Below are 27822 nucleotides of genomic sequence, written 5' to 3' on the forward strand. Positions count from 1 at the left end.
TTCCATTTGAATGATACATTTGCCTGGCTCTGAGTGAGCCTCCCTGACGGTTACTGTATCTTAAGACCAATGCCAGAGGGAGGAAGGGACTCATCCTACTCCTGGACGCTCCAAGAAATCCCAGACGCAAGAGCCAGCAGCCTCATCATTGAAATAAGGAGGACACCTGCTGGGTCACCCTACTGGAGTCATTTACCTGAAAGGAATGAAGCATGCTTCCCCTGACCAGCACTTCCGGGGTTGTACATGGGAACCCTGGAACTGACCCTTGAGCTGAGTCTGAAATAGCCTGGGTAGGAATGAGTTCAAGTAGGTTGACTGGTGGGCCGGGGCCAGGCACGTGAGGTGTGGGCATCACTTCACAACCTCACATTAAAGTGAATTTTGGGGGTCCTTCCTCAAACCTGAGAAGAAGCCACCTTTCCTGTCAACATTGTCTCCTGGTGAATCGGGCAATCAAATCCCAGTTGTTGAAGGGCCGAGACAGCCAGAGAGCCAGGAGTAAAGTCACCAGAGCCAGCTGGGAGTCTCCTGGGACCACTGAGGCAACCCCCTGAGTGCAAGCCTCCCAGCAGGGCTGCAATGAGTCTCTCTAGGACCAGGTAAACGGTGAATGGCAGAGGTGCTGGCCTGAGAGAAACAGGGACGCTCAAAACCTCACTTCTTCCCCAAAGCATCTATAGCCAAGAAAGGGGCATGGGTCTGCGGGAGCCCCCATGGGGTCCAGTCCTTGTGGGCATTAATTTTTTTTTTTCTTGAGACAGGGTTTCTCTATGTAGCCCTGGCTGTCTTGGAACTCAGTGTGTAGACCAGGCTGGTCTGGAACTCAGAGATCCGCCTGCCTCTGCCTCCCGAGTGCTGGGATTAAAGGCGTGTGCCACTGCCGCCCGGTCCTTGTTCATGTATTAAACAGAGAGCAGGTAAGTGAAGGAAAAAGTAGGGCAAACTATCTCTGGTATGTTCATGTTTCTTGGATGCAGGCCAAGGTATCAAGTTGCTTAGGGGTTTACTTAACTCATTAACCAAGGGCAGCAGCCCAGAAGCAGCCCAGGGCACCCAGTGCCCATCACCCTCCAGGAAACAGCCTAATAGTGTTAGCTCAAACATGAAAAGAGCCACGTGCATAATTTCAGCAAAACTGTTGGTTTAGTTATGACGCGGTGACTTGCTGCATCTTTGAAGATTACAAGGTCAGGGAAGCGTCTGTCAGCTTTGACCATCAAGGAGACAGACACATCTTTTTGTTTTTTCTTTAATCCTTAGCTTTAAGGAAGACTCTGCCCCTCCCCGAAGCCAAACACATCCCTGTTAAAAAGACCAGAACAAAGTGCTAGGTAGAGACTTTGGAAACCGTGTCTTCCCTCTCCCGGCCCCAGAATCACAATTATGCCGCAAACTGCGTCTTAAAAGAACAAATTTCCTTGAAGTCTTTCAAGAGATTTCCTCCTGAAAGCATACCAATAAATATTTATATGAAAGAATCTCAAACACAAGATATTTTAATTCAATACAACAGGAGAAAAATTCATTTTCAGTTAACCTTTCTATATTAAAAAAACAAAGTCTGGTGTACAGTGCGTCTTCACCTTCTGAGAGGCACAGTGTACATACAGGTCCTGTGCCGCCATGCGTCACTGTGTTCAGGCACAGGGCCACAGGGAGCGACAGGCACTTAGCACTCTCCACAGGCCCCGGTGAAGGCAGAGGCTGTGTGTCCAAGAGCTCATTCCCTACATTCTCAAGGCTTTGTATTCCTGTGCCACAGGCAGCGAGCCAGACAGACCAGTGGTTTCCGCTGTGGACCTCAGCGGGAGACTGCTCTTTTGTCCTACCCTGTGGTTACCCACTGCTTTTGAAGATGACGAGAGAGTCAGAGCTCATGCACTCAACTGTTTACCTGAGAATACTTAAAGATTTCCTAACCCACGTGTTACAGTAAAAATTGTACACTTTGCATTACAAATCAAAATCTCCATAATTTCACAATTTCCAGGTGTTAAGAATTTTTTATTTGAACACCGTGTAAAGCCCTCTCAAAACCCAGTAAGTAAACTTACTCTAGTTTGAAAAGATAAACAGCTCGGTTGATGGGTGGCTAGACTGATGGGTGGACAGGTGGACAGGTGAATGGAGACACCGGGCTGGCTGGCTTGGTGGTGGACAGACAGACATGTAGCTGTAGACAGATCTTGTAAACTTGTTCCATTAAAGACATCAGCACTCGGACACTACATATGCATCAGGCCATTCCACTGTGCCACAGGACATTAAGAGGGACATCCAGTTACATGAAGCAGCAGACCGACCACACTGAGAAGCTCAAGGACAGTGTGACGGGAGGCTATTAATTTTTAACCAAAACAAAGAGACATACACCTCCTCTGTCAAAGCACTGTAACTGAAGAGCAAAAACACGTGCAAGACCTGTTGTGGACTGTCCCCTACAGAGCCACCAATCCTGCCAACACCCAGGACCGCGAGCGAGGACAGTCACCAGCGTAAGACAGGCAGGGTGGGGAAGGAGACAACACTTCTTATAGATCTAATGTCAATCATAAAAGTATCTCATTTTGAAAAACTAAACATCTGAGGATACTAGAAAAGAGGCACTTCAGTATTTTATATACAGTTTTAACTCTACAGTGAGCAGGTTGATGTTTTCTGAGCAAAGCTAAGATTATTGGGTGACTAACATTCACTCATATATTTCTTTAATCTTTAAGTTGAAAATCAACATTTTTTTTGATGAAAACAAAGATCCGTATTTAAAAGTCCAAAAGTAAAAATAAAATTCCGTAAGAGAACCAGTTGCCACCCAAGCTCACACTGGAGGCCACTCACTCCTCCTCAGCAGCAGATGGGCCACTCAAAATGCCCTGACATTCTACTTCGAACCACCTTGGTTGCTTCCAGCATCTAGATTTTTGTTTTGTTTTGATCTTAATAAGGGAAAAATGAACCTGCTGTTCAACTGAATTACTGTAACTTTGGAAGGTGCTTCTCGTATTCTGACAAAGGGAGAAGGTACCACAGAGGCCACGTTCACGCTCAGGTCACATGCACGGACAAGATGTGGAGGTTCTTCAGAGAGAAGTGACTGAGGCTGGCTTGAAGCCTAGAGGGGACTGCGAGTCGTTATTCGACCTCACAGGACAGTGTCTGCAATGCACATGTCCTTTCGGCGTACGTCCACCCAGTGGGTGGGTGTTTCCGCAATAAGGCAACCTGACGTCACCGGGAAGCCATGGCGCATGTGGGTCACTGAGCACGAAACACAAGCAACTCAGCGGATCCCGTTCCTTGACTATGAGAGGGCTCAACAGATTAATGGTGCACTAGTAGAAGGCCACCGGGCTTGGCCAACCCTAAAAGCAATGTGATGTCACAGTGAAGCTCCTTCGGTTCATTCCAGCTCCTCACAGGTATCTGTTAGGTGGCCCTTGCTCTGTCGCCTGATGCTGACCAGCTTCCCTGCTGACCGGAGGCTCCAGCGGGAGCTGCTAGCTGAGTTGGCCAGGCTGGTGTACTTGGTAGAGCCCTTGGTATCATCTTCCCAGCCAGACCAGGGTGGGCAGCCACTTAGACCATCCTCAGCATCGGCTGCCAAATCTTCAGCAGTAAGTTTGGGAGGCTCCCAACCTTCGATCTGGTCTGGTTTTTTCGGCTGGATATTCTGTTTCAAAACCAAAGTGTCCCAGAATCCTGATTTCTTCTCGGCCTTCAATTCTTCTTTTAGTCGCAGATTGCTTCTGTAGGTAAAAAGTTTAGTTTGGGTCACATGGATCTCATAAATCTGTCACTGTGATAAATAAAGCCCTTTTCTAAAAACCTTAAAGTGCTTAGAAAGCTAATAGAAACCTGTGCATGAGTTTGAGATAAACATTAAAAATAACAGGGGGAAGTCAGCCAGTGTAAGCTTATAGAAGCCACACTTTGGCTTTCCATGAAGCATGAACAAGGGCCAGTTCCCAGACAGGAGACTGAAGCCACTGTCAAAAGGAGCCAGCTCTCAAAGGCCACAGGAGGGAGGACCCAGACAATCCAGCCACGAAAAACCAAGGACTAGTTTAGGTTACAAATAAAGGGGAAATTCTATCCAGGAAGTGGGTTTTCAGTAGGGATGCTCATAGAGAAAGCTAATCTCCAACATACAAAGATGTCATTAGTGTCCTGACTGACTACATGTCAGCGTCACTCAGGACACTGTTGCAGACACTGGGACACAGCTGTCCTAGACCCATCAGCACATCACCTAATGACCGAGAGGACCTTTTGTGAAGCCACTGTCTCTCCCCCGCCATACACACACACATAGGAGCCCTTCATCTGCCTCAGTGAGGAAGAGCTGACATCCTCAGCCATAGGTGGTCCTCTACCAGAAGGAAACACAGCTACATGTTTCCAAGGTCACAATCTTACTATCAACAGGAAGTCCTGTTACATTTTTTTAAAGTTACATTTTTACCTCTAAATGCACTTTTAACATTCTGATGAATTTATAATATGGTAGCAACAACATATCAGTTTATACTTGGTTTAACTTTCTAGAATCTTTTGTGGTTTCCAAACAATGCTTGTGGTTTTGCTTAGTTTTGATGGTGCTGGGATGGAACCAGGCCCGTGGGCATGCCCAGTGAGTGCTCTACCACCACAGCATGCCTCAGACCAACCCTGTACATATCAACAGAGCTTCCCTTCACTTTCTGAAAATTCGTAAGCATGGCTGCAGGGTGGCTATGGCTAGTGAGTTCAACTTACAAGTTTTAGTTTTTTCCTTTGCTTTAGCATTTCAAAATGTTTCATTGGTTACATAACCCCGACCCAAAGTACATTTCACTCTACAGAGTGCACTCCATTTCTTTGTGTTCACAGAATAGAGAACTCTAGCATTCACATCTCACAGCTCGCCTAGACCTGCAGCCTAGGGCAGCAGAGGCCTCTCCTGAGGCGATGGTGGGCCCTTCTTGTTACCACAGCAATCTCTTTGCCTTGCTGGTAATGTCACCCTCTCAAGATGGCTGCTTATGACTCACCCTTTGGACTTAGGAGATTTGGACGCCTGGATCAGATGCTGTTCGTCATCTTTATTAAACAGAGAAGTTACTTCTTTCCAACCTCTGAGACTTGCTCCCTGAATAGGTGAAAAGTAAGGAGACATGTCAGACCTGATGCCGAGAATCCACAGATCTCAGTTTCCTATCCCAACAAGTCAATGTATGGATTAATGATGGCGATACACCTTGAAAGATCCAGCACCAGGTGACTTTATCACCATGTTAATGTCATAGAGTGGCTCTCTCACACCTAAATGGTATAGCTTATGACGCACACTTAGACCACATGGTGGATATCTATCTATCTATCTATCTATCTATCTATCTATCTATCTATCTATCTATCTCTATCTCCTAAGGCTGTGGATGAACCCACTAAAATACAAGGGCTGAACACAGTAAACAGATAACAGGCTGTAGCAGGAATCTTAACAGGTCTTATTAATAAAATCAAACCTGAGGCCAGGTATTGGGGTGAATGCTGGAAGATCAGAGAAGCAGAACAAGCCACAGCTACCTCACCTTGCCAATTCCTCAGCTGATCCTGCTTCCTCAGACTGGAAGCCTCTGAGTCCTCATATCCAAATGGATCTCAGCTGAACTGTGTTGTTCAAAGCCTAAAAGCTTAACCAGCCAAATGCTTCTAGTTTCTGATCTTCACGCCTTATATATCTTTTTGCTTTCTGCCATTACTCCTTGGGATTAAAGGCTCACTTCTTGGGATTAAAGGCGTGAGTCACCATGCTTGGCTGTTTTCAATGTGGCCTTGAACTCACAGAGATTCCAGAGGGATTTCTGCCTCTGAAATGCTAGGATTAAAGGTGTGAGTGCCACCATTTTCTAGCCTCTGTATCTAGTGGCTGTTCCATTCTCTGACCCCAGATAAGTTTATTAGGGTGCACAATATTTTGGGGAACACAATACCACCACAACAGGCGACACTCATGTGTCAGGTTTCAAACATGACTACCTGCATTCTGTGCTCTGCAACAGTGGGCTGGACTACGTGGTTGCCCACACCATCACCACCAACATGGAAGGAATGTGTTCTGCTGGTGACCACGGCCACAACATAACTGGCAAAGGGCATTTCCAGCCCCATTATAATCTCATGGACATGCTGACAGGAATGTCCAGGGCCAAGCACACCCTGACCCTTCCACATCTACACACAATACCTGCTCATCCATGTTCCAGGAAACCACATCCTGTAATGTGCTAGCCACTAATTATGTTCCACTTGTGGAAGGTTGTGTGAAAGAAGCTTAGTTATGGCCTGAGGAAGATTCCAGTACAGGAAGGGATCTCGTCTCTGGTGCCAGGTAGCCTGGCACTGAAGGAGTCTAATGCTATTTCAGGGGTCTCCGGCCCCAGCAGCTCTGACTAGCCCTAGGCTCCAGCATCTTGAGGGGATGGCGATGCTTGCTTCAACCTCCACAAAGACAAGCTTTGGAGAAGAAACGATGTGTTTTATTGATTCTGGAAAAGTCATTTTATACAATTTCATTTATGAAATCGGGATTGTACAACCAATATCACTGTAGATCTATTAAGTAACTTACTAGGCAGAAAGAAATATGCACAGACCCAGGTTCCCTGGAAGTCTGACTTTATTATATCTCATACATCAGCATCCCTGCTGGCTTGAGTAAAGGGAACTGTCATAGGGCAAGGGGATATATATATATATATATTTGGTTTTTCGAGACAGGGTTTCTCTGTGTAGCTTTGCACCTGTCCTGGAACTCACTCCGTAGCTCAGGCTGGCCTCGAACTCACAGAGATCCGCCTGGCTCTGCCTCCCCAGTGCTGGGATTAAAGGCGTGGGCCACCAATGCCTGGCTAAAATATTTTGAAATGTTAAAAATACAGAAAGAGAGCCATAAAAATGGAACCGAGAGGCTGTGGAGACCTCTGATGTGAGACAATATAATGTAAATTTTCAGTGAACCCATCAAGACAGCACAAGTAGAAAGCCGTCAAAACACACCCAGGAGCCACGACTTCACTGTGCCCTGGTCAGTCTAGACTTTAGGAATGCCCTCTGGGCAGAGGTCTGTCTCCAACCGTCAAGCCCTCCACCAAACCCACTGTGTTAGAATCCTAAGTGGTGTAGCCATGCCGAAGAATCACTGCAGCAGAAACAGAAACAAAAACTTAGGCATGAGACGCTGGTTTGCTGTTCCAGGTGCCTGATGCAGACACCTACGGAGCCACGGAAGTCACGGCACTGCCGGGGAAGGCTTGCGTCTGTCCTGTGTTCCTCAGATCAGGGCGAGGGGGCCACATCAGTCTACATGAATCAGGCACAGAGTCCTGGTCTGATCCACTTGTGCCTAGCACCAACTGTCCCCAAAGCACCTCTCTGGAATCCAGTCAGAGACCCGCAGAACAAACACCGTGACTCCCCGCGAGGACACAAACTGTGGGGCCTCAAGTCACTTGACTGAAGCAGTATCTACAAAACACAGGAAGCCTGAACCAAGTGTTTTGGGGGTATTATGTCCAGCAAGCCCAGACCCTCCAGGGCAGACACCACAAAGCACAAACCTCCACCAAGCCAGGCCAGCTGACTCACTTGCTTGCCCTTCCCCAGCTGGGGCTGCACATTCCAGGGATCCCTGACCATGGTTGCCAGGGAGCCGGTCTGCATCGTAAGACAAGTCAGCAAGAGAGGGAACTCGGGAGCTTTGCTTGCCGCCCAATGCCTGTTTGCATTGGTGTTATTAGGACGGAGCCTGCAGCAGCCAATGGGATTGAAACAAGTAGCCTTGATGAGGGAAACGGAACAAATGCAGGGAAAATACACCCAGAGAGGAAAGCTTCCTAGAAATACAGCGAATGGTAAAGCACTTCTCAGGAAGGATGAGCGGATGTTCCTCCCTCAGAGTCTGAAGAGCGAACACAGAGTCAGAGCCCTGGGGCTGTGATAGGATGTCACAGCTGTAGTTGATTCAGATAGGTTAAGAGGGCCAGTGGCCAGCTGTGGGCAGCTGGAGCCTGCAGCACTTCCTGTCCACCTGCCTCTTCACCAGCTAGAGTTCTCTAAAGGTGGGCCTTCCCAGAGCCCTCTGGGGTGACTTCAAGTATGCACCATGCCAAGGGTAGCAGAGTTTACACGCAGAACAGGGTGGCTTAGGCCACCCTGGGCAGGTTTCAAGGCTAGAAGTCTCCTCTCACTTCTTCTGGCCTGTTAGCATTCTTCTTTATCAACTCCACAAACATTAGAAACATCTCAGTCAGTTTTCCCATCATCTCTTGGACTTGGACATTCTCTGGGTCCTTTCTCAGCGAGGGGTGCCCTCACCTCAGCTGAACACTCTTTCCAAGATTGCTAGCTGGTACATCCTGTGTGGTGTCAAGTCTGCCCAGGCTGAAGGGGTTATTCACATTTGTTAAGTTTATACATCTTCCTGGATTAGGACTCAATGCTGGTGTTTTTCCCTTGGGTTAGTTCTATTTTTTTGGAGACCCCACAGCAGCTTGCCACATCTACACCATGAGCAAGCCCTGACCGAAACACCAAGTATTAAATACTAGTCATTCAAAGCATTTTGGGGAAGCAGTTGACCCTGAGGCTAAAGCCACATAAATGCCCTAGCCACCTGAGGATACTGGGCAAGAGTCTCCCAGGAGTCAGGAACAGAGTACATCTTAGCAAGAAGCATGCAGCTGTATCATACCTACCCTGCCCCATAAGAAGATCTGTTAATACATCAATTCATTGAATCTGACCAAACATACCAGACAAGAACTTACACAAAGCTAACAAGGCACCGGTGTTCCCTGGTCCCTATGCAGGGCACATCCAGCAAAGTCTGGATTCCACCACCAGTCCAATGGCTAAGTACTTTATACGGTGGGATGGCAATGAAACACCATCGAGGGTTTTGAACCACAGCACTCGCCCACACACTTGCTGAGAGCGAGGGCCTCTCACCACACATCAGTACCCAGCACTTTGCCAGGCAGGGCAGTGCTTCTGACTCCCTGGCCCTGAGCTGCAGAACAGCTTCTCCAGAGGGTGGAGATATATAGAAGAACTGTCCTTTCTTCCTTCTGGGTGCCTCCACTACTGTGGTGCACAAGTTTCGGGATCCCTCGAAGGTCACGAGCTCTAAAGTACCACACTCCAATCTCCATCTGGCACGGAAGACTTCCATTACAGCATCATTCTCACCTGCTATGGGAACAGGGTAGTGCTCATCTTCAGGGGCTCCAGGCAGCTCCATCCCCTGGATGCTGTGTTCTGTGGATCTATGAATCCCCCCCCCCACCCCCCCACCCCCCCCCCGTCCCAGCTTATGGGAACATCATTGGCCCTGTATCCACTGCCCCGCTGCAGCAACTGTGTGTTCTGAGTCGGCCCAGTAGCCAAGGCCCTACCCAGTCCTGTGACATTCCTCCTACACGGTGCACACAGAGGCAGAAAGGGCTTCTGAGGTGATGGATCTTGACCCTTCTCACTGCTGGGGGAGAGACGGCATTGCAGTGTCCTTGATCAGGCGAGCCCGTCTGCCCTGCCCCAGTGATCCTGGAAGGGCATGCCAAGCTCAGACACCTCCCCTCTGGGAGGAGCCTTCCCTGTGTTTCACCCAAGGAAAAATCTCACAGGAACACCCCACAGAAGTGGTGGAGCAGGTGGCCTTGGGGGAGACACTAATAGTTCAGGGGCCTAAGATGTGGACCTGAGGTGGGGCTGGCCTCGGTGGGGTAAGTGTGCACCCTCTACTGTGTGGGCCACTAAGAAAGTCTCTTCTGAGCTTTCTGCCTTTTGGCTACTCTTAGGGAAGATATGACACACCTAAGCAGCAGCCTCCAAATCGGGAAATCAGTGACATTGACGCCAGCAAGGAAGAAGAACGGAGGCAACAGAAACAAGGGGGTGAGTCCCATCAGAGGAATGGAAAACCATTTTCTTCTAGCAATTCTTCAGTCCGAGCAGATAAGCTGACATGGGGGAGTGGAAGGATGCCACTCAGCTCATGGGGACTCTTGCTGGAGGTGAAGCCACGGGCCTTTTCAAGGATGCGGAAGAGCCCTGGAGATTCCTGCAAGTCCGAGGGTGCATCACCAACACAGGCCACAGGGAGATGGCCAAGAAAGCTTCAAAACTGGCCCCGAGGAAGGCTGAGAGTTCCAGGCCAGCCTGAGCTAAGGAGAAGTGCAAAGCCAGCCAGGACTCAACTCAAGATGAGTCTCTCTCTCTCTCTCTCTCTCTCTCTCTCTCTCTCTCTCTCTCTCTTTCTTCTCTCCTCTTTCTCTCTCTCACATACAAAGCACTACTAAACTCGTTTTTCAAACTATGCTACTTATCATATGTAGCGCCACTACCAAAATTTAATCAACATTTTGAAGAAAATATCCCCAGGTTACTCAAAGCTCAAAACAGAACAGCATGTCTTTCTATTCTCCCTTAACTATGAAACTTTAACTTTAGGGGTTAACTATTTCAGTGGAGTGTATGTGAAGGTGGATCTCAGTGGTGCCCCTTCCTGAGACTTCATGGTGGCTAGTAGTCTGTTCCACAGAGCATCGCAGGTCCATGTGGTGCTTATCACAGAGTACCAGGTATATACTACCACAGCAAACTATGTACATCAAGACTGCAAGACAGCGGCTTCAACACAGCGGACAAAGGCAGCCATGTTCTCTCTGAACACGTGAGCAGAAGTCCAGGTGGGACTCAAACATGATGCTCTAGTCATCCTGTGAGTACCATGCAACTCATTAATGCCTAACAGTGCCACCAACAAGAGTAACTTCATGTTTATAGTTTGGTGTGTATGCACTGTGAATCTGGGCCTTTGATGCTAGGTAAACACTCTTTGATGAGTTATAGCCCTAGCCATTTTTCACTTTTTTATTTTATGAAAGGCTCCTGCTAAGTTGGTCAGGCTGACCTAAAACTTGTAATTCTCCTGCCTCAGCTCTGAGAGACTCAGACTACAGGTATGCACTAATGGTCCTAACTTAAGTATGCTTTTTAAGATATTTAAGTTCAGACGTCAGCTGGGAAGTCCTCAAGCCACATGGTCTCAATTGTTAATACGAACATGGTCCTCATATCATAGCCAGGACATCAGACACACATGGCTCACAGCAACCTTCTCTCATCAGAAGTTCTGATTTCCACAGGTTCCCTGTGGTCTACAGATAGCAAATGGAGAAATCCAGAAATAAACAGTCATCGTTCTAAATTATGCTCGCCTGAGTCTCAAGCTCCAATCCATCTCATGGGGGATAGGACCAGCCCTTCCTCCAGCATGTCCATGCCATATGTATGGATCACCCACCAGCCCCGGGACCAGACCTTCCTCCAGTATTATATACGTCTATGCTGTATGGATTACCCACCAACCCCGGGATAAGAACAGCCCTTCCTGCAGCATGTCCCTGATGTATGGATTACCCACCAGCCCTGGGACTAGTCCCTCCTCCAACATGTCCATGCTGTATGGATTACATGAATAGCTATTGGCCATTCATCCTTTTATTAAATAATCACAGTGACACATCTTCACACAAGTATAAACAAATATCCCGATAAGGTAGGCTAAACCTTATTACAGGCATCTTCTGGAGGTCTTGGGAATCCTCCAAGGACAGGTGTGTGACGGGATCACTGTTCACATACCTCCAGAGAATGCCCTGGTCCCACAGTCATGAGATGTTACTACACTTCCTTGCGTAGATGGCCAAGAGGTAAGTCCAGCCACATGGAGCTAAAGTTGCCCGAGACTACACTGTGCTAGGGTTCCTCTCAACTCCAGAACTTTTCTATACAAGGCCTCCTGTCTGCAAGGAGAGGACAGAAATGTATCTTGCAGCTTGTTCTGGGCACCAGGACCAGTTGTCTGGGGGATGTTGTGGAACACTATCCTCCAAGCATAACGGCCATCGTTTTCATCCAAGCAGCTGACTACTTGCAAGACACCCTCAGGACGGAGCCTGTTGAGGGTTGACACCTCTCACAGAAGGAGGGAGTGGGAAAGTCATGGGACAGACTCTCACTTGAGAGTTGGGCCTCTCCCGCCTGCAGCTCCCAGCCAGCTGTATGTGATTTTGCCCTAAGTGTCCACAGCCTCATGGTCTCAGAAAGTGCAGAAATACACATAGTGTTTAAAGTTGACTGGGGAGGGACTCCATCAAGGCATCATTCATGCTAGGGTGGGACTTTTTAGCTGGCTTCTCTGGAGTCACCCCTGCCTATAAGTGAGCCCCAATAAACTTACTGGTTCCCCAAGACTGACTCTGATGGAACTGGAGCTTGGTTTGTTGGTGGCACACTATCAGAAGGAGGTAGATGTTTATATATGCCCAGGGAAAGGGTCCCCGTGCTGGGGAGTGACCTTGTGGGAATAGAAGCAAGCCTTCCTGGAGACTTCCATCAAGAGCTGCCAGCATCCTCATTCCCTCTAGGATCAATGTGGACATGATTGTTATGTGGGAGCAATGTTTAGACCACAGGCAGGCTGTACCACCTACACAGGCAGGCTGTGTTTGATCATGATGTAAGAGAGATGTAGCGAGACGGCCGGCCCAAGTTCTGAATTTGGAGCTCAGATTATCTTACGATAAAACACCCAAGTTAGTGAGAAACGGGTATTCAGGAGAAATTTAGAATTCTAGGTCAACAGTGAAATTGAACCTAAGGCCCTTTTATCAGAACTGGAGTATCAGGCTACAGGCGAGTTTTCACGAGACTTTGGCCAGCTCGGAACATCTCAGAAGAAAGAAGAGTGGGGTGGTCCTACAACTGACTGAATGAAGCTAGGGTCAGAACAAGAGGTGGTGCTGGACCCCAGACAGAGAAGGCTGTTTCCAGACTCCTGTCTACTGAGATAAACCATGAGAGACACCTGTGTCCGGGTTCACGCACACACAGCCGATGTGAGCAGCTCAAACAGGGAAAGAGCTGTGCCTCGTGATATGAGTGAGGCTTACGGTTAAGATGCTCAACAGAGCGGGCACCCAAGAGTCTGCTGTCTCCTGCTCTCATGGTTACGGCTGTGTGTGTGTTTAACACACATACACGAGACAGAGATAGAGAGACAGATACACACACACAAGAGAGAGAAAGATGGAGAGGGAGAAAGACAGAGGGAGAGAGAGAGATGGAGAGAGAGGAGGAGGGGAAGAGGGAGGGATAGAGAGGGAGAGAGGGAGGGGAAGAGGGAGGGAGAGAGAGGGAGAAGGGGGAGGGGGAGAGGGAGGGAAAGGGGAGAGGGGAGAAGGGAGAGGGGGAGGGAAAGAGGGAGGGAAAGAGGGGGAGAAGGGGGAGGGGGAGAGGGAGGGAAAGGGGAGAGAGGAGAGGGGAGAAGGGAGAGGGGAGAGAGAGAAATTCTACAGCCAGCCAAAGCTCCTGTGCATAGTGTCTCTGGGAGATGAACAGGATGGCTAGCTGCAGAGAATTGGAGGCCTGGACCAGAGAAGAGAGGTGAGGGACAATTTGATACCTTGCGGGAATGTATCAGCTCTGGTCATTCCGTGGAAACAAAGTAACTGCAGCACTTCTCAGCAAAGCCCTCATGCGGCCAACAACAAAAAGATATGAGTGCACCCGTTCTCTAGAGGAACACTCTGTGACAGGCTGGCTAAGTCATGGTTTCTGCTGCTGCGACAAAACACCATGACCACAAGGCAAGTCGGGGAGGAAAGGGTTTATTTGGCTCACACTTCCACACTGCTATTTATCACTGAAGGAAGTCAGGAGAGGAACTCAAACAAGGCAGGCTCCTGGAGGCAGGAGCTGATGCAGAGGCCATGAAGGGGTGCTGCTTACTGGTTTACTTCTCATGGCTTGCTGAGAGTGCTTTCTTATAGGACCCAGGACCAGCAGCCCAGGGATGGCACCACCCACCACGGGCTGGGCCCTCCCCCACTGCTCACTAAATGAGAAAAAGCCTTACAGCTGGATCTCCAGGAGGCATTTCCTCAACGGAGGCTCCTTCCTCCGATGATGTTAGCTTGCGTCAAGTTGACACACAGAACCAGCCAGTCCCCGGGCGGGCACCTGCTGGATTACGTCCATGTCTACCCTTGAGCTGCAGGCACGGGGGTGTTTACTCACAGACTCCTACCACTTCAGCCTTCATGGTGCCCTATCAACCTTGGACAGGAGGGGCAGGAGGGGCAGCTGCAGCTAGAGAGAAGCAGTAGCTCCCACTCTTTGAGGACAGAAGGGGCAAAGACCACAGTGAGATGAAGTTAGCTCCCAGCACCCAGGTCAGGAAAGGACCAGATACACAGATGCACTGATAATAACCCACAAAGACTGGGGCAGACCTCAGCTAAGTCCTGTTCCGTAAGAAGTATTGGGATGGCTTACGGTTGAAGGTGGATGTGGTCAGCCCCCAAGTCACAACAAGTGTCTCCAAATTCCATAGTACAGAGTGCTGGTGAGACCACAAGGGTGAGAGTGAAGGCATGTGTACCAGGAGAGCTATGAGGTGTCAGACAATATTCCCTTGGTAAACAGAGGCTGGTCTATGGAATAGAATTCTATACCACAGGTAACACGGGAAAGAGAGAAACAACAAAAAACGGCAGCCATGTTTGTAACCCACAGAGTACAAGTAGCTAAGGAAGCAGACAAGCGCCGGGCCGTGGTGGTGGCGCACACCTTTAACTCCAGCACTCCGGAGGCAGAGGCAGGAGGGTCTCTGTGAGTTCGAGGCCAGCCCGCTCTACAGAGCGAGATCCAGGACAGCTGGGGCTACGCAGAGAAACCCTGTCTGGGGTGGGGGTGGGGGTGGGGGTAGTTAGAAAGTAGATAAGCACCATAACCCACAGAAAGCCTTTACTCAATCCTCCAGAGCAGAGAAAGCAGTCCACTAAAGATACTGCTTTCTATTGAGTTATTAAAGCAAGTTAACAGGGGCGCAAACTGGGGTGTGCCACAGCCCTGTCCTGACCTAAGAGACTAAACAGAAACAGAGTGTGAACAGAGAACCAGCACTTCACAGACACTTAGGTTGGGAACAACCAAAGGGCTCTTCTCAAAGCCCAGGCTTCCGTGTTGCTTAGAGAAATCCTATACTGAGAGTAAACACCCTCAGATCAATAACCCAGGCTGCTCCAGGGTATCTCCAAGGTTGCCTGGAGCAGGAGCAGCACCCACAGGCTGTCACAGAAACCCGCCATCACACCCAGAGTCAGAGGGATGTCCTGAGGCTCAGGCAGGACCTCATGTCCCTAAGCCACAGGCTTTGGGCTCCTTGCAGACAGCTCCTGGGTGTTCAGGGAACTCTGGGCTTCCTCCTGCCCATCCCCCAACCTCCAGTAGGAACACTCACAAGTCCTTTCTGTTCTATGAGGCAGATAGAGAAGATTCAAACTAGCTACTTTTTCAGAAACGGATGTTCTAGAATTCTCTTTCTTTTGTGAGAGGAGATGGAAATTGCTCAGTAACAAAGTGACCAAGTAAGATCACAGAGGGATGCACACGAGTGCCAAGGACAGACAGACAGACAGATTCAGGCAGAAGAGAACAGCATCTCTCTCCCTTTTCCGGTCATTTTTCTCCTTACTCAGAACATGGAAATAACTAAGAGGGAACTAAGCCCACAGTTCTCATCCAGCCTCTCTGCTGCCAAGGCTTCAGGAGTTTGCATGCCCTCTTGAGCAAGCGAGTGTGCAATTCCAAAGCCCAGCCCTGGGAAGCGCTTGCTCCCCTGAGGCTAGACCAGTCTGGCAAGCCAGTCCCAGTGAGCCAGGACCACCACAGACCTAGAAGGCCCACTGGGGCTGTGCCCCAGGCGAGAATTAAGCCTTCATTGTGTTTGATCTTTAAACTGTGGATCGTCTGCTTTTTGCTACATTAACTGTCATGTGAGACGCACACGAGGAAAGGCGGCCACGTTTGGTAGTGTGCAGCAAGTGTAAAACAGGCAAAGATGTGAGGGTTGCAAGGCTTCACAATCGAAGGAAGACCTGGCAGCCTTGGAAGCTGGAGTCAGGCATCTGGAGGAAGAGGATAAACAGGGGCGAACTGAGGAATGAGCAACACCCAGTGTGGAAGGGAAACCACCAGATGCCCATCACAGCCCCTCACTGCCTGGGGCCAAGGCAAGGCCAGCACTGAAGGCTCAGGAGCTTCCAGTGATCATAAATATCATTCTCTAAACAAAGCATTATGTAAATAGGTCTGGCTGATTTCACTAGAAGATAAAACACAGAGAGAGGAAAAGAATCCAGATTTCCTGAGCTGGGAACAGTAAATCGAAACTGCTGGAGGAGGGGGTCAGATGAATGGAAGGGGTTCTGCATGCCAGGTAAGGTAGAAGCAGAAACAAAACAAAACCAAACAAAACAGGAGCGTGGAAACCCAATGGGAGAGCAGCTCTGGGGCCCAAAAGTAGAGATTATCAGGCAACAATACCAACAATGGGAAGGGAGGGAGGGAGGGAGGGAGGGAGGGAGGGAGGGAGGAAGGGAAGGAGGGAGGGAGGGAGGGAGGAAGGAAAGAAGGACCACAAACTTGCATCAGTGGCTCCAACCTCACAAAACCCTTTGGTAAAGATGAGCCCACACCTTCGGCCTTGATGATGACCAGAGCTCCCTACAGACTGAAGCTCCAGGTCCTCTGGGCCCACCTCCTGCCACTTTGACGGGCAGACGTCTAGTGATCTGCACAAGGCAGGGCTGACTGCCAACGGGGCTGGCCTCATCTGCAGCTCTTCTTCCTATGTCCTGTGTTCCCAGCCGTTTTACACCCTTGCTGAAGTTGCATGGAGGGTATAACTTAGTTTGAGCTTTCTAAAATGACTTGCTTTCTTTACTTGACATGTCTGCGCGGGGCGGCAGGCCACTTACTTTGCCTTGGCAGGATCCTTTCTTTCTTTCCTCCAACTGTAAAACACCACCACATTCCTGGCCCAGACCCCAGTGTCCTGAGCCATCCACACGGTCTTCCTGCTCTAGCAAAGCCAAGCTCCATCCCCCTCTAAGGGTACCTAGGCAGGAACCGGAAAGGAACAGAGTTTAGAGAGACAGACAGAGGAGAAGGGAGCTCACAGGACTCGCCATCCACAGCAAATGGCAGGGGCAGAACACACGCGCTTCCTCTTCTCCAGGCCCCTTGTGCAAGAGCAAGCCCGTTCAGAGCACAAATCAACTGTACTCTCACCAAAAACAAAACAAAACAACAAAACAAAACAAACTACATTCTGTTCTCAGTTCCCATCGTGAGAGATGAACTGGTTTTCACTTACACCCACATTTTAAGTATTTGCAACCACAATATTATAAAGAGTTAGAACACGAACCCAATTGTACTGTAAGACAAAGAATTCAGCTGAATAAAAATGCGAAAATAAATCACATCTAAAACACAGACCAAAGGTAGCTTATGTTTACCCATCACAGCAATAATCTATTATTACAAAATGAACTTGAAAAGGTAAGACGCGCACACTTTATGAGACAAAAGAGGAGTAAGGATAATCACACATCTTCAGACAATCCTCCATGCCCTTCAAAAACCACAGGATACAGGCACAGCCACCATGGCAACCCCATCTCCAGTTCTTCAGCAGACTACTGGAGAACGGTTGGTGACTGAGGCCCTTCAGTCCTGGATCAGAGCTGTGCCAGAGACATCTCACAGCAAACAGACAGACGCAAATCCTGACGGAAATGGAAGATCTCAAACCAGTAACTTCAGCTTCTACCTTAAGATCTGGAAGAGAAAATGAAACCAGAAGCAGGCAGGATGGAAGAGACCGAGATGAGGACAGCCGTGGATGGATAGAGAATAATGCAGGAGCAATCAGCAAAACCAACAGTTTTTAAATAAAAAAAAAAAAAGTGTGTGTGAATCTGGTGGCATGCACCTGTGCTCCCAGCTACTTGGGAGGTTAAGGCACGAAGGTCACTGGAGCCCATAAATTCAAGACCAACCTGGCTAAAAATGGATCATCGGAGTCAAAAATGGATCAAGAAAACTGACAGCTTTAATTAAAGTAGGAAAAAACAAAGGTTCGCATTGCTCAGACTAAGAATGAGAAATCAAACATTACTCCAGAACACGGTAAGAAACTGAGCACTAACAGAGAACTCGGACAACGTGGGTAAGTGTCTGCCAACACACAAAGGACTAAACATGACTCAAGGAGAAACAGAAAAGCTGAACAGAGCAAAGGGAGCAAGCTACAAACACAAAACTCAACAGCAACAACAACTGCCCCCAAAGAAAACACAAGGCCGGACTTGTTCAGTATTGGTCTACCAACGATCTAAAGATTTAACAGCAATTCTTCAAAAAGTCTCTGAAAATAGAAAAGGAACACTTCCTAACTCACTTTGTGAAGCTAGTATTACCTTGATACCCAAAGCAAAGACATTACAGGAAAAGCCAACTATAGACCATATGCCATAAATGTAGCCACAAAAAAAAAACCCTCAACAAAATGCTAGTGACGTACCAAGTGAGGTGGCACACGCCCTTAATCCCAGCACTCAGGAGGTAGAGGCAGGTGGACCTCTGTGAGTTTGAGCCAGCCTGGTCTATATACAGAGTTCAGGGCCAGCTAGGACTACACAGTGAGACCCTGTCTCAAAAACAAAACCAAACAAAAAAACTAGTAAACTGAACCTAACGATTATTAAAAGCATCCTGCATTTGTGAAGTGGCTATTCAGGACTGTAAAGTTGGGCAAACATCTGGAATTCAATTATATACCATAGCAAGAAAATAAGAAACAGAATTCACATGCTCGGACACAGAAAAACCATAACAAGATCTACCATCTTTTCATGACAGAAACACTCAGCTCTAAGCTGGCAGTGGACATTTAGGAAAGCCCAACGCTGGCTTCCCCCTCGGTGGTGAAATGCTGAAGGCGTTCCCCGTAGGATCGGGAATGAGCAAAGAAGGCTAGCTCTTGCCACTCCTGCTCAGCAGAATGCTGGAGGGCCCCAGAGGACAATTAGTCAAGAAGAGAAACTAGGCATGTAGACTGCAAAAGAAGTAGAACTGTGTCGTCGTCCCCCGCCCCTCCCCCCCCCCCCCCCCCCCCCGCCCCGCCATGTAGAAGCATTATCTTTTACAACTAATAAAAGAGATAAGATCATCAGATAGTCAACAAGATATAAAAATATATTGCTCTTATACACCAGCAATGAACAATGTAAAAATCAAATTAAAGCAATTCTATTTATGATTGCATTAAAATAATATAACTAGAAATAAAGATGGCAAGATTTCATCTTTAGTTTATGAAAATGACAATATTTTAAAGTTTTGTGAGTTCTAAACAAATGAAAAATCATCTCAAAATCATTTTATGAATCAGAGGACTAAAAACACTGCTAACATAGCAATGTTCCTGAAACTGGTCTACAGACTCAACACGGTCCCTATGGGATATCAGCTGCTTTCTCTGCAACAGGGATACACTGCCTCTAAAATGCACACGGAATAACAAAGGATCCCAAACAGCAAAAACAGCCTATAAAAGAACACGTAAGAGCTAAGGTTTTCATTTCAAGATCTGCTATACCACGAGCAGTGATCAAGACTGAGGTACCAGCAAGTGTGCCTTGAAGGTCCAGAAGAGATGGCATACACATGGTCAACTGACTTTTCAGAAAGGCACCATGACAATTCATTAAAAAAGGAGACATCAGCCGGGCGGTGGGTGGCGCACGCCTTTAATCCCAGCACTCGGGAGGCAGAGCCAGGCGGATCTCTGTGAGTTCGAGGCCAGCCTGGACTACCAAGTGAGTTCCAGGAAAGGCGCAAAGCTACACAGAGAAACCCTGTCTCGAAAAACCAAAAAAAAAAAAAAAAAAAAAAAAAAAAAAAAAAAAAAAAAGGAGACATCTTTTCAACAAATGTGACAAGTAACCTACCTGCCAAAGAATTCAGTTAGACCCTTCATTCCACTAACAAAAACAAAAGAACAAAGGTGTTATGGGAATTCTGTTACTGGTCGGATAATCAATTGAAGAGAGCATCTGGTCCAAGAGGCGGAGTTTTCATTGGGAAGGGATGCGGCCCAATGATAAGGCGGGGCTCAGGGATGCATGGGACCTTTTGGAATGAGGAATGTGCAGTCAGATCCCCCATTCTGTCTTGTGATAATTGTGCATGGATTTTGCTTGTTAATAAATGGTAAAGTGATCCTTTGGCTCCCGATATCACAAAGGCCTTGGTGAAGAGGCTCAAGGTTTGAAACTCTGAAAAGCAATTAGGGTAACTATGGCCCTGCATTTGGAAAGTGATTCTCAGAAGAGATATTTCAAACCAAAAACAACAAGACTTAAAACGTGCTTCAAATGATATTAAGAGAATCAAGAGGCAACCTACTGTGAAAGAAGTAACTGCAAAATTTGATACGGGCGCGGCAAGAGACTTTCATCTCTAACATATAGGGATGTTATCATTCAACAACAAAAATATGAGCCACTCAATCTTCTCAGTGAGTAAAGTAAAGACCAAATAGAAAGCCTCCATAGTCGTGAAGGAAACAGAAAATGAGACCGAAAACGACTTTACACACATTGGATCATTAGAATAAAAGTCAGTGAAGAACCAGGGTTGGTAAGAACACAAGGCACTCGGAATCCTCACACCCTGCGGGTGGGGATGGAAACTGGTCCAGCCTTTGGGAAAGAGGATGGCAGTTCCTCAATGATCACACACGCAATCACCACAGGGCCTGTGCTGGCTAGTCTTCTGTCAATTTGACACACAAACTAGAGTGAACTGAAAGGAAGGAACCTCAACTGAGAAAGAGGCTTCCACAGGATCCAGGTGCAAGGCGTTCTCTTTATTAGTGATTGATGGGGGAGGGCCCAGCCCATTGTAGGTGGTGCCATCCATGGACCGGTGGTCCTGGGTTCTATAAGAAAACAGACTGAACAGGCCAGGGGGAGTAAACAGCACCCTTCCATGGCCTCTGCGTCAACTCCTGCCTCCAGGTTCCTGTCCTGTTGGAGTTCCTGTCCTGACTTCCTTTGATGATGAACAGCAATATGGAAGTGTAAGCCAAGTAAACCCTCTCCTCCCTAACTTGCTTTTTGGTCGCGGTGTTTCATTGAAGTCGCAAAAACCCTGACTCAGGGCTGTTTTCATGCTTAGGAACATGGCTACAAAAATGAAAATGGGTCAAGACAAAATCTTGTCCACAGTGGTTATACCAACAGTATTTGTAATAGACAATTAGGAAGAAACAATGCAAACACCCACCGGGACATAAAGGGTAAACAAAGCTCGTAGTACATCAGCACAATGGAGTATTCAGTTTCAAAGCAGAATGGAGTGCTGACTATGTAAGAGAACATGTGAAGTACAAGAGGCCAGTCACAGACCCCAGTCACAGACCCCAGTCACAGACCCCAGTCATAGACCCCAGTCACAGACCCCAGTCACAGACCCCACAGAACCGCATGATTCCAGGTTGATGAAATTCCCAAAAAGTTTCAGCAGCAGAACTGTGGGAAGAGATGGAGAGGCGAGACTCAGGGTGACAGCTATGGAGCACAGCATTCCTCCAGGTTCTAAAACTGACTGCACCGGTGAACACATTAAAAAACCACGGCACTGCTACACAGCATGGTAAGACAGGATGTTATAGGAACGCTATCTCAGCAGTGCTTTTACAGAAAGTGCAGGCAGGCAAACGGGATGCTGAGGGGTCCAGGCCCCCAAAGGATCTTGCTCTTATTGATGCAGAAGTCACACAGAGTCTAGAAAGGAGACTGCCACACAGACTCTCGGTGCGGCAGTGCAAGCCAGTCATCCCAGCAACGAGGAATGCAGAAAGCAGGAGTTCCAATCCACCCTGCAATACATACACGGCTTAGGCCAGCCTGGCCACCTCGAGCCAAGTGGTTCCTTGTCTTTACTGCCACAAAACTGTAAAGGAAGCAATTTTAAAAACCAACTCAGTACACTCAACAACCCTGAGAAGAGACCTAACAGATAGCTACTGTCACATTTATTTAACAATATTAAGCTACATGAGAAAAGCAGGTTATAGGAGGGCTACGATAATTATGCCTTGCTAACTTTTTATATGAAGAACCATACAACATAAATAGGAAGAATCTATAACACTTTAATCTTGGACTTGGAAACTCTAGAACCCCAGGAAATAAATGTTTGCTATGTAAGCTCTCAGCTTATCTTCTTATTGAGGCCACCCAGATGGGTCAAGACAATCATACACCATGAAAACAGAAACACACAGAGAATGAAGGGGCACTTGGCACTGATGGAAATCTTCAACTGGCGTCCGTAGGTTGATCTTGCATTGGCAAGGACTTGTATTCACTTCTGCTTTTGAAAATAGCTCATGGAAAATGGAATAAAGTGTAAGCTGTAGAGGCGGGGGGGGGGGGGGGGGGGGGAGGACAGAAGGACAACTGTGTGTCTTATCCTTATCTTACACTTTACTCCATCAAAAGGGACACAAGCGTTGGTTTACTAGACTTAGAAGTCAAGTCAAGCACAAACGTTACAGTTTACAATCCTCCATCCTTCCGTCCCAAATCCACATAAGCCTCCTTCAGCAGAGCCCTTGGAGCACCTGGAAAGGATAGTGTGTACAACCTGAACAAAGATGGTCATGCTGGTTCTTCCCATCACCAAATCTAATTTTAAAATATCTGATTGGTTGATGGATTTATGTCAATGCTTGTAAGTACACCTCAACCTTCAAAGAATTAACATGAAAATGTGTCATGGCTTTCCCAAAGCTTGTTTATAAGGGCATTCATTAATTTATAGCTTAAGTGGTGAATTCCCAGTTAGCTCAGAGGTAGGGAGAAGCCTGTCTAAATCATGCTGATACTGGGTATCTCTACATACCCCTGTTTGTGGTCCACAAAAACTGTCAGGAAAGGAAGGAGTCTTAAAAACTGACTCAAATCTTTGAGAAGAGACCTAAACAGATACGGGCAAATTTATTTAACAATATTTGGTACCATAAAGTCTTGAGTGATTTTTAGCTAGTGATGCTAAACACAGGAAGTGTTTCATAAGATCAGTTATCTGAGAAAGAGCAATTCAAGATACATATAAATGTCTACAGTTGAAAAGCAAATGCATGTTTCTAAATATATTTATATATTTGCATAAATGTTTAATGGATATATAAAAAACCTTAATAATGCATCTGTTGAGACAGAAAAAAGAGTTACAGCCTGACGAGATTCAGAGATCTTGTACTATACACATCATCAATTTTAATTTTTAAAGTAAATACCAGATTCATTAAAATATATCTCCCATTACGGAGTGGCTACAATGAATAGTCTTCCTTATAAGCCTCACTTAATTTATATTTCTTATATATTTATATTAAATTACATTTATATTTTAATGCAAACATGTTTCTTTTCTTTTAATCTTTTACTTTCTATTTCAATTATAATTTTTATTGTTTAACATTTCAAACATGCAAACAATGAAGTGCAATATCACCCACCCAATTCCCCTCTAACTTGCTCATAACCCAATACAGTCCCTTCCCAACTTTATGTCCATATTTTTGACAACTCTAAAGTCCAATTAGTGCTACCCATAAGACATTTATTTTCAATGACAACAAAAAGCCAGTAATCTAAAGTGCAGAGAATTGGTTCCCACGTGTAAAACTAGCTGGAGTTAGTAACTCTGAATTTCCCACATTTCACACTTATTTATTTATTTATTTTTATTTTTATGTTGTTGTTGTTGTTGTTTTAGACAGGGTTTCTCTGTGTAGCTTTGGAGCCTGTCCTGGAACTTTCTTTGCAGACCAAGCTGGCCTTGAACTCACAGAGGTCTGCCTGACTCTGCCTCCCAAGTGCTGGGAATAAAGGTGTGCGCCACCACCGTCTGGCTTCACACTTATTCAGAACAGAGCATTATTCTACTTTTTCTTCAACACACACAGGCATAGACACACAGACACACAGACACAGACACAGACACACACACACACACATACACACACCAGAAGCAGACCATAGTTGTTTGGCCTGCTTTTCAAGGAAGTGCACAGGACAAACACGGATGTAACTGAGCACTTTCTAGAATCAGAATGTTGCTCTTCATCCGCATGCTCCAACAATGAACTAACTAACTTTCTCTAGAGGGGGAGGAAGAGACGAAGGACTAAAAGAGAAACATCAGAAAACATATTTTAAACATGAGAGGAAACGTCAATCCTATCCACATATTAATTCCTATTTTTCTCCACTTTAAACATTTTGTAGGAAGCAGTTTTATGATGGATTTGTCATGGATTTTAAAATTTCATTCTAAAAGAGGTTAGCTTTGGTTTAGATCAGTGCTCCTTAAGTTCCAAATCTGTCTCAGAACATCAGTTGCCTCCATCTTGCTGTATAATAACCTAGGTTGGTCTTGAATTTGTGATCCTCCTGCCTCCGTCCCTGGAGTGCCAAGATTACAGGCCAGCACCACCCATCCCAGCTACCTATTTTTCTACAGCATCATCTTTTCAACACATTATACTATATGCATCCTTAATAACGTAACAAACAAAATCACAGCTCACAACTGGACGATAACAGGAACTAACTTAGATTGATGCTGGGCGTAGCAATGGCTTGCACCACAAAAGAAATAATTGATAAGCTGGATATAACAATGGCATGATACCCATGAAAGAAATAATTGGTAAGTTGGATTTCACTGAAAAACTTGTACTTTGCAAAAGACACTGTGGAGAAAATTAGAATATAAACTGTGGAGGAGGAAAAAATTCTTGAAGATACACATATGATAAGGGATCATTATCCAAAAAATGTCTTAAGACAACTGATCACCAGATTTGAAAATAGGGCACAGAGCTGACAAACATGAGAATAGATGCACCACATCTTGGTGGGGGTTAAGATTAAAAATCACAGTGAGGCCGGGCAGTGGTGGCGCACGCCTTTTATCCCAGCACTCGGGAGGCAGAGCCAGGCGGATCTCTGTGAGTTCGAGGCCAGCCTGGGCTACAGAGTGAGATCCAGGACAGGCTCAAAGTTACACAGAGAAACCCTGTCTCGAAAAACCAAAAAAAAAAAAAAAAATCACAGTGAGATACCACTCTATACCTACTACAATGTCCGAAGTCCAGGAATACTGACATGCCAAATGCAGGTAAGACCGAGCAACAATGGCTCCTCATTTGCTGATGGTGGAGATCCGGGGTGGAGGAGATGGCATAGCAGGTCAAAGTGTCTGCTGTGCAAGTCTGATGACCAGAGGTCAATTTCAGACGCAGAGCTGTGCATCTGCACCTCCATCCCTCGGATGGGGGATGGGGGATGGGAGAATGGCCCAGTGCCTCTCAGGCCAGCTAGACTGGAGTAAGCTGTGGACATGGTAAAAAACGTGAAGAGAGACCCAGCTCCAGCAGGTAGAAAGCAAGAACTGACCTCCGACCTCCACATACACACTTGTCCATACTCACACGTGTATCAGACACACATACACACACACACACATACACACACACACACACAGACTAGAACAAAATGCACTCTGACCACACAACTCAACAATCCCATTCTTGTTAACTAAGAGCTGAAATGGTGCATCTACCGAAAGTCCACCCTGCTCGTTTAGAGAGGCTCCAGTACCAACTGTCCAAGATTGGAAGCAACAGAGATGTCATGTCCTTCTGCAGGTAAATGGGGAATTGGTCTACAGAGACAATGGGATATTATCCAGCACCAAAAATAAATGTAATGTTGAACCAAAGACACACAAAGCAATCTTAAACACATATTACTGGCTAGAAGAAAATTAAAAAACCCAAAGACCACAAGCAAATGTTCATTACTCCTTTTAAGAGTTGCCGTTTAGCTATAAAAATTTGAAGGCTAAGAAATACAAAGTAGGTAAGCACTAGGAATACCAAAAGGTAACTTCTCAAACGTAAATTCCGATAGAAACCACACTTAAACGCTTACAGTCGTCAACTTGGATGTCTGTGAGTTGGCAATGTTATTAAATTCCCAAGAAATGTTTTAAATGAAACTTCATTCCTAACAAATGTTCTTTTGCTCCAACTAGGGAAGAGGCAGTTTTGGGACTATTTCCAAGTTCTTGAAAGATTTATATCATCCACAGTTTTCACAATGTATTTCAAAAAACATAACAAAATAGTTCTGTGCTTTAAAATTGGCTTATTTTGTGACCTAAATTTCATAGTACATGAAAGGGAATGAAAACCCGCACTGAAAAAGTAGGTGGGGAAGGTTCCTACAGATCCACCTGGAATCACGTTAATTAAAAAATTCTAGACATTCCAAGCATATCTCTACACTTGTCGGGCCAAAGCCTTTTCTGTATAAAGGATTCTGATCTTTTCTTCCGGAGGGGAGCGTGGGGGGGGGGGAGGAGAAGAGAATCAAAGGCTTAAAAAAAAGGAAATACGTATTATGCAAATAAATATTTAGCACACTTTGCGTGTGCTATGGTCACCAAAAGCTTTTCAGTGTGAGCGAACCGCCGTCCCGGGGAACCATGATTCAGGACTTCTGTTTCTCCCACCCCGGAATAGAAACACCTGGCCTGGAAGCGGTCACCCCGCGTCCCTGGAGTCTCAGGCGAACCCTAGAGCCCTTGGCAGCTGAGCGAAGGGCAGCGTCGCCAGCCAGTGCGGAAAGTGCCCCGGGTGCGCGCCCCGCGGTAACCCACGCAGGCTAGCTCTGGGGCCCGCGATCTGCAGGATCCAGTCACTAATCCGAGGGGTCCTCCAGGACCAAGTCACCTCATAGCCCCGGGAAGCGTCGGGTACTCAGCCCCATCCACCTGCACCTCGCCCCCGGAGCACCCCGCGCGCGGCCCGCACCTGCGCCCCCAAGCGTGCCCTCACCGGCGCCGGGGCGGCTGCTGCAGCCGCCTGTGCCCCGCGCAGCCCGTCCTCCTCCTCGGGGGGCTCGTCCAGAAGCACCCGGTTCCGGCTCAGCTTCCACATCTCGGGGGTTCGACCGCTCGGCGCAGCGTCGCTCCGGGACTGGGGGAGGACGCTCGGCCCGCGGCTCCGGGACGGTGCGGAGGACTGGGCGGGGAGGGGCGGTCAGCTGCGGGCGGCCGTCCCCTCCCCGCCCCCAGGCCCGCCCCCAGACCCTCCTCCAGCCCTTCTGCCGGCTCGACTCCCTCAAGTCCCCTGTCCCCTAGCCCTCCTCCACCCTGACGCTCAGCCCGTGTCCCCTCAGTCTCTGACCTCCCCTACCTCCCCAGGACCGCCCCAACCTCCTTAAGGAGGTCCCCTCGGGTAATCCAGCCAGCCGAGTCCTTTACCCAGGGACCACGAACCCGGGTGCACCAAAAGCATGTGACATGTCACACCCGTGGCCCTGGGACCCCCGACCCTCCGCTCACTCAGCCCGATGGGCGTGGTCCATCCCGGATCACCAAGGCAACGCTGAGGTGGGGCCGCGCAATACGCATGCTCGCCCCGTTTCTGCTCCGGGGGCCGAGGGCGGGGTTTCGCAGACTGCAGGCTAAGGGACGCCGGTCTGAGCTGCTTCTCAAAGTCTATGAAATATTAATGGATATGGGCCACTGGAAGAGGGGAGGCACCTGGGGAGGGGAAGGGGTACTAGGGAAAGAGAACGGTTCCTGGATTGGCAACGGTCACTTTCCACTGCTATGGGGCCTGCCCTGGGCCTACACTGATGGGGTGACGGACCGATGTTGACCAAAGGAGAAAAGAGTCAACCAGAGTTCAGGGAAGGGTCCAGGGGCCCAGAAGAGACGAGGTCGGAGAGTTGGCTGTGCCAGCTGGACCTGGTCCTCACCCTTGATTTCCAG

The 27822-nt window shown here is 47.5% G+C and overlaps 1 protein-coding gene across 5 annotated transcripts; it reads right to left on the reverse strand.

Moving 5' to 3' along the window:
- Nucleotides 1-1483: 1483 nt before the first annotated feature.
- On the reverse strand, nucleotides 1484-27502 carry Tdrp (testis development related protein). 5 transcript variants are annotated; one of them, XM_052751749.1, is made up of 4 exons: nucleotides 27391-27502; nucleotides 26858-27067; nucleotides 5034-5131; nucleotides 1484-3749 (listed from the first exon to the last, which is right to left on the reverse strand). In XM_052751749.1, exons 2-4 carry the CDS (start codon nucleotides 26981-26983, stop codon nucleotides 3404-3406), a joined length of 570 nt encoding a protein of 189 aa, XP_052607709.1. In that variant the 5' UTR covers nucleotides 26984-27067; nucleotides 27391-27502; the 3' UTR covers nucleotides 1484-3403. The 5 variants fall into 5 exon arrangements, with proteins under 5 accessions (XP_052607709.1, XP_052607711.1, XP_052607707.1 ...); XM_052751751.1 differs by having other exon boundaries at nucleotides 26882-27067; nucleotides 27310-27418; XM_052751747.1 differs by having other exon boundaries at nucleotides 27310-27418.
- Between the last annotated feature and the right edge of the window lie 320 nt (nucleotides 27503-27822).

The sequence above is a fragment of the Peromyscus californicus genome, unplaced genomic scaffold (genome assembly GCF_007827085.1).
Source record: "Peromyscus californicus insignis strain IS unplaced genomic scaffold, ASM782708v3 Scaffold_23__1_contigs__length_62951481, whole genome shotgun sequence".
Taxonomy (NCBI): domain Eukaryota; kingdom Metazoa; phylum Chordata; class Mammalia; order Rodentia; family Cricetidae; genus Peromyscus; species Peromyscus californicus.

Bases quoted from the DNA above. Each gene is read 5' to 3' on its own strand.
- Tdrp (XM_052751749.1), bottom strand. From the start codon at position 26,983: ATGTGGAAGCTGAGCCGGAACCGGGTGCTTCTGGACGAGCCCCCCGAG. The intron at 5,132-26,857 runs GTGCGGGCCGCG...TCACCTATTCAG, and splicing joins GGGCACGCTTGGGGGCGCAG to GGAGCAAGTCTCAGAGGTTG. The intron at 3,750-5,033 runs GTGAGTCATAAG...TTTTACCTACAG, and splicing joins AAATCTCCTAAGTCCAAAGG to AAGCAATCTGCGACTAAAAG.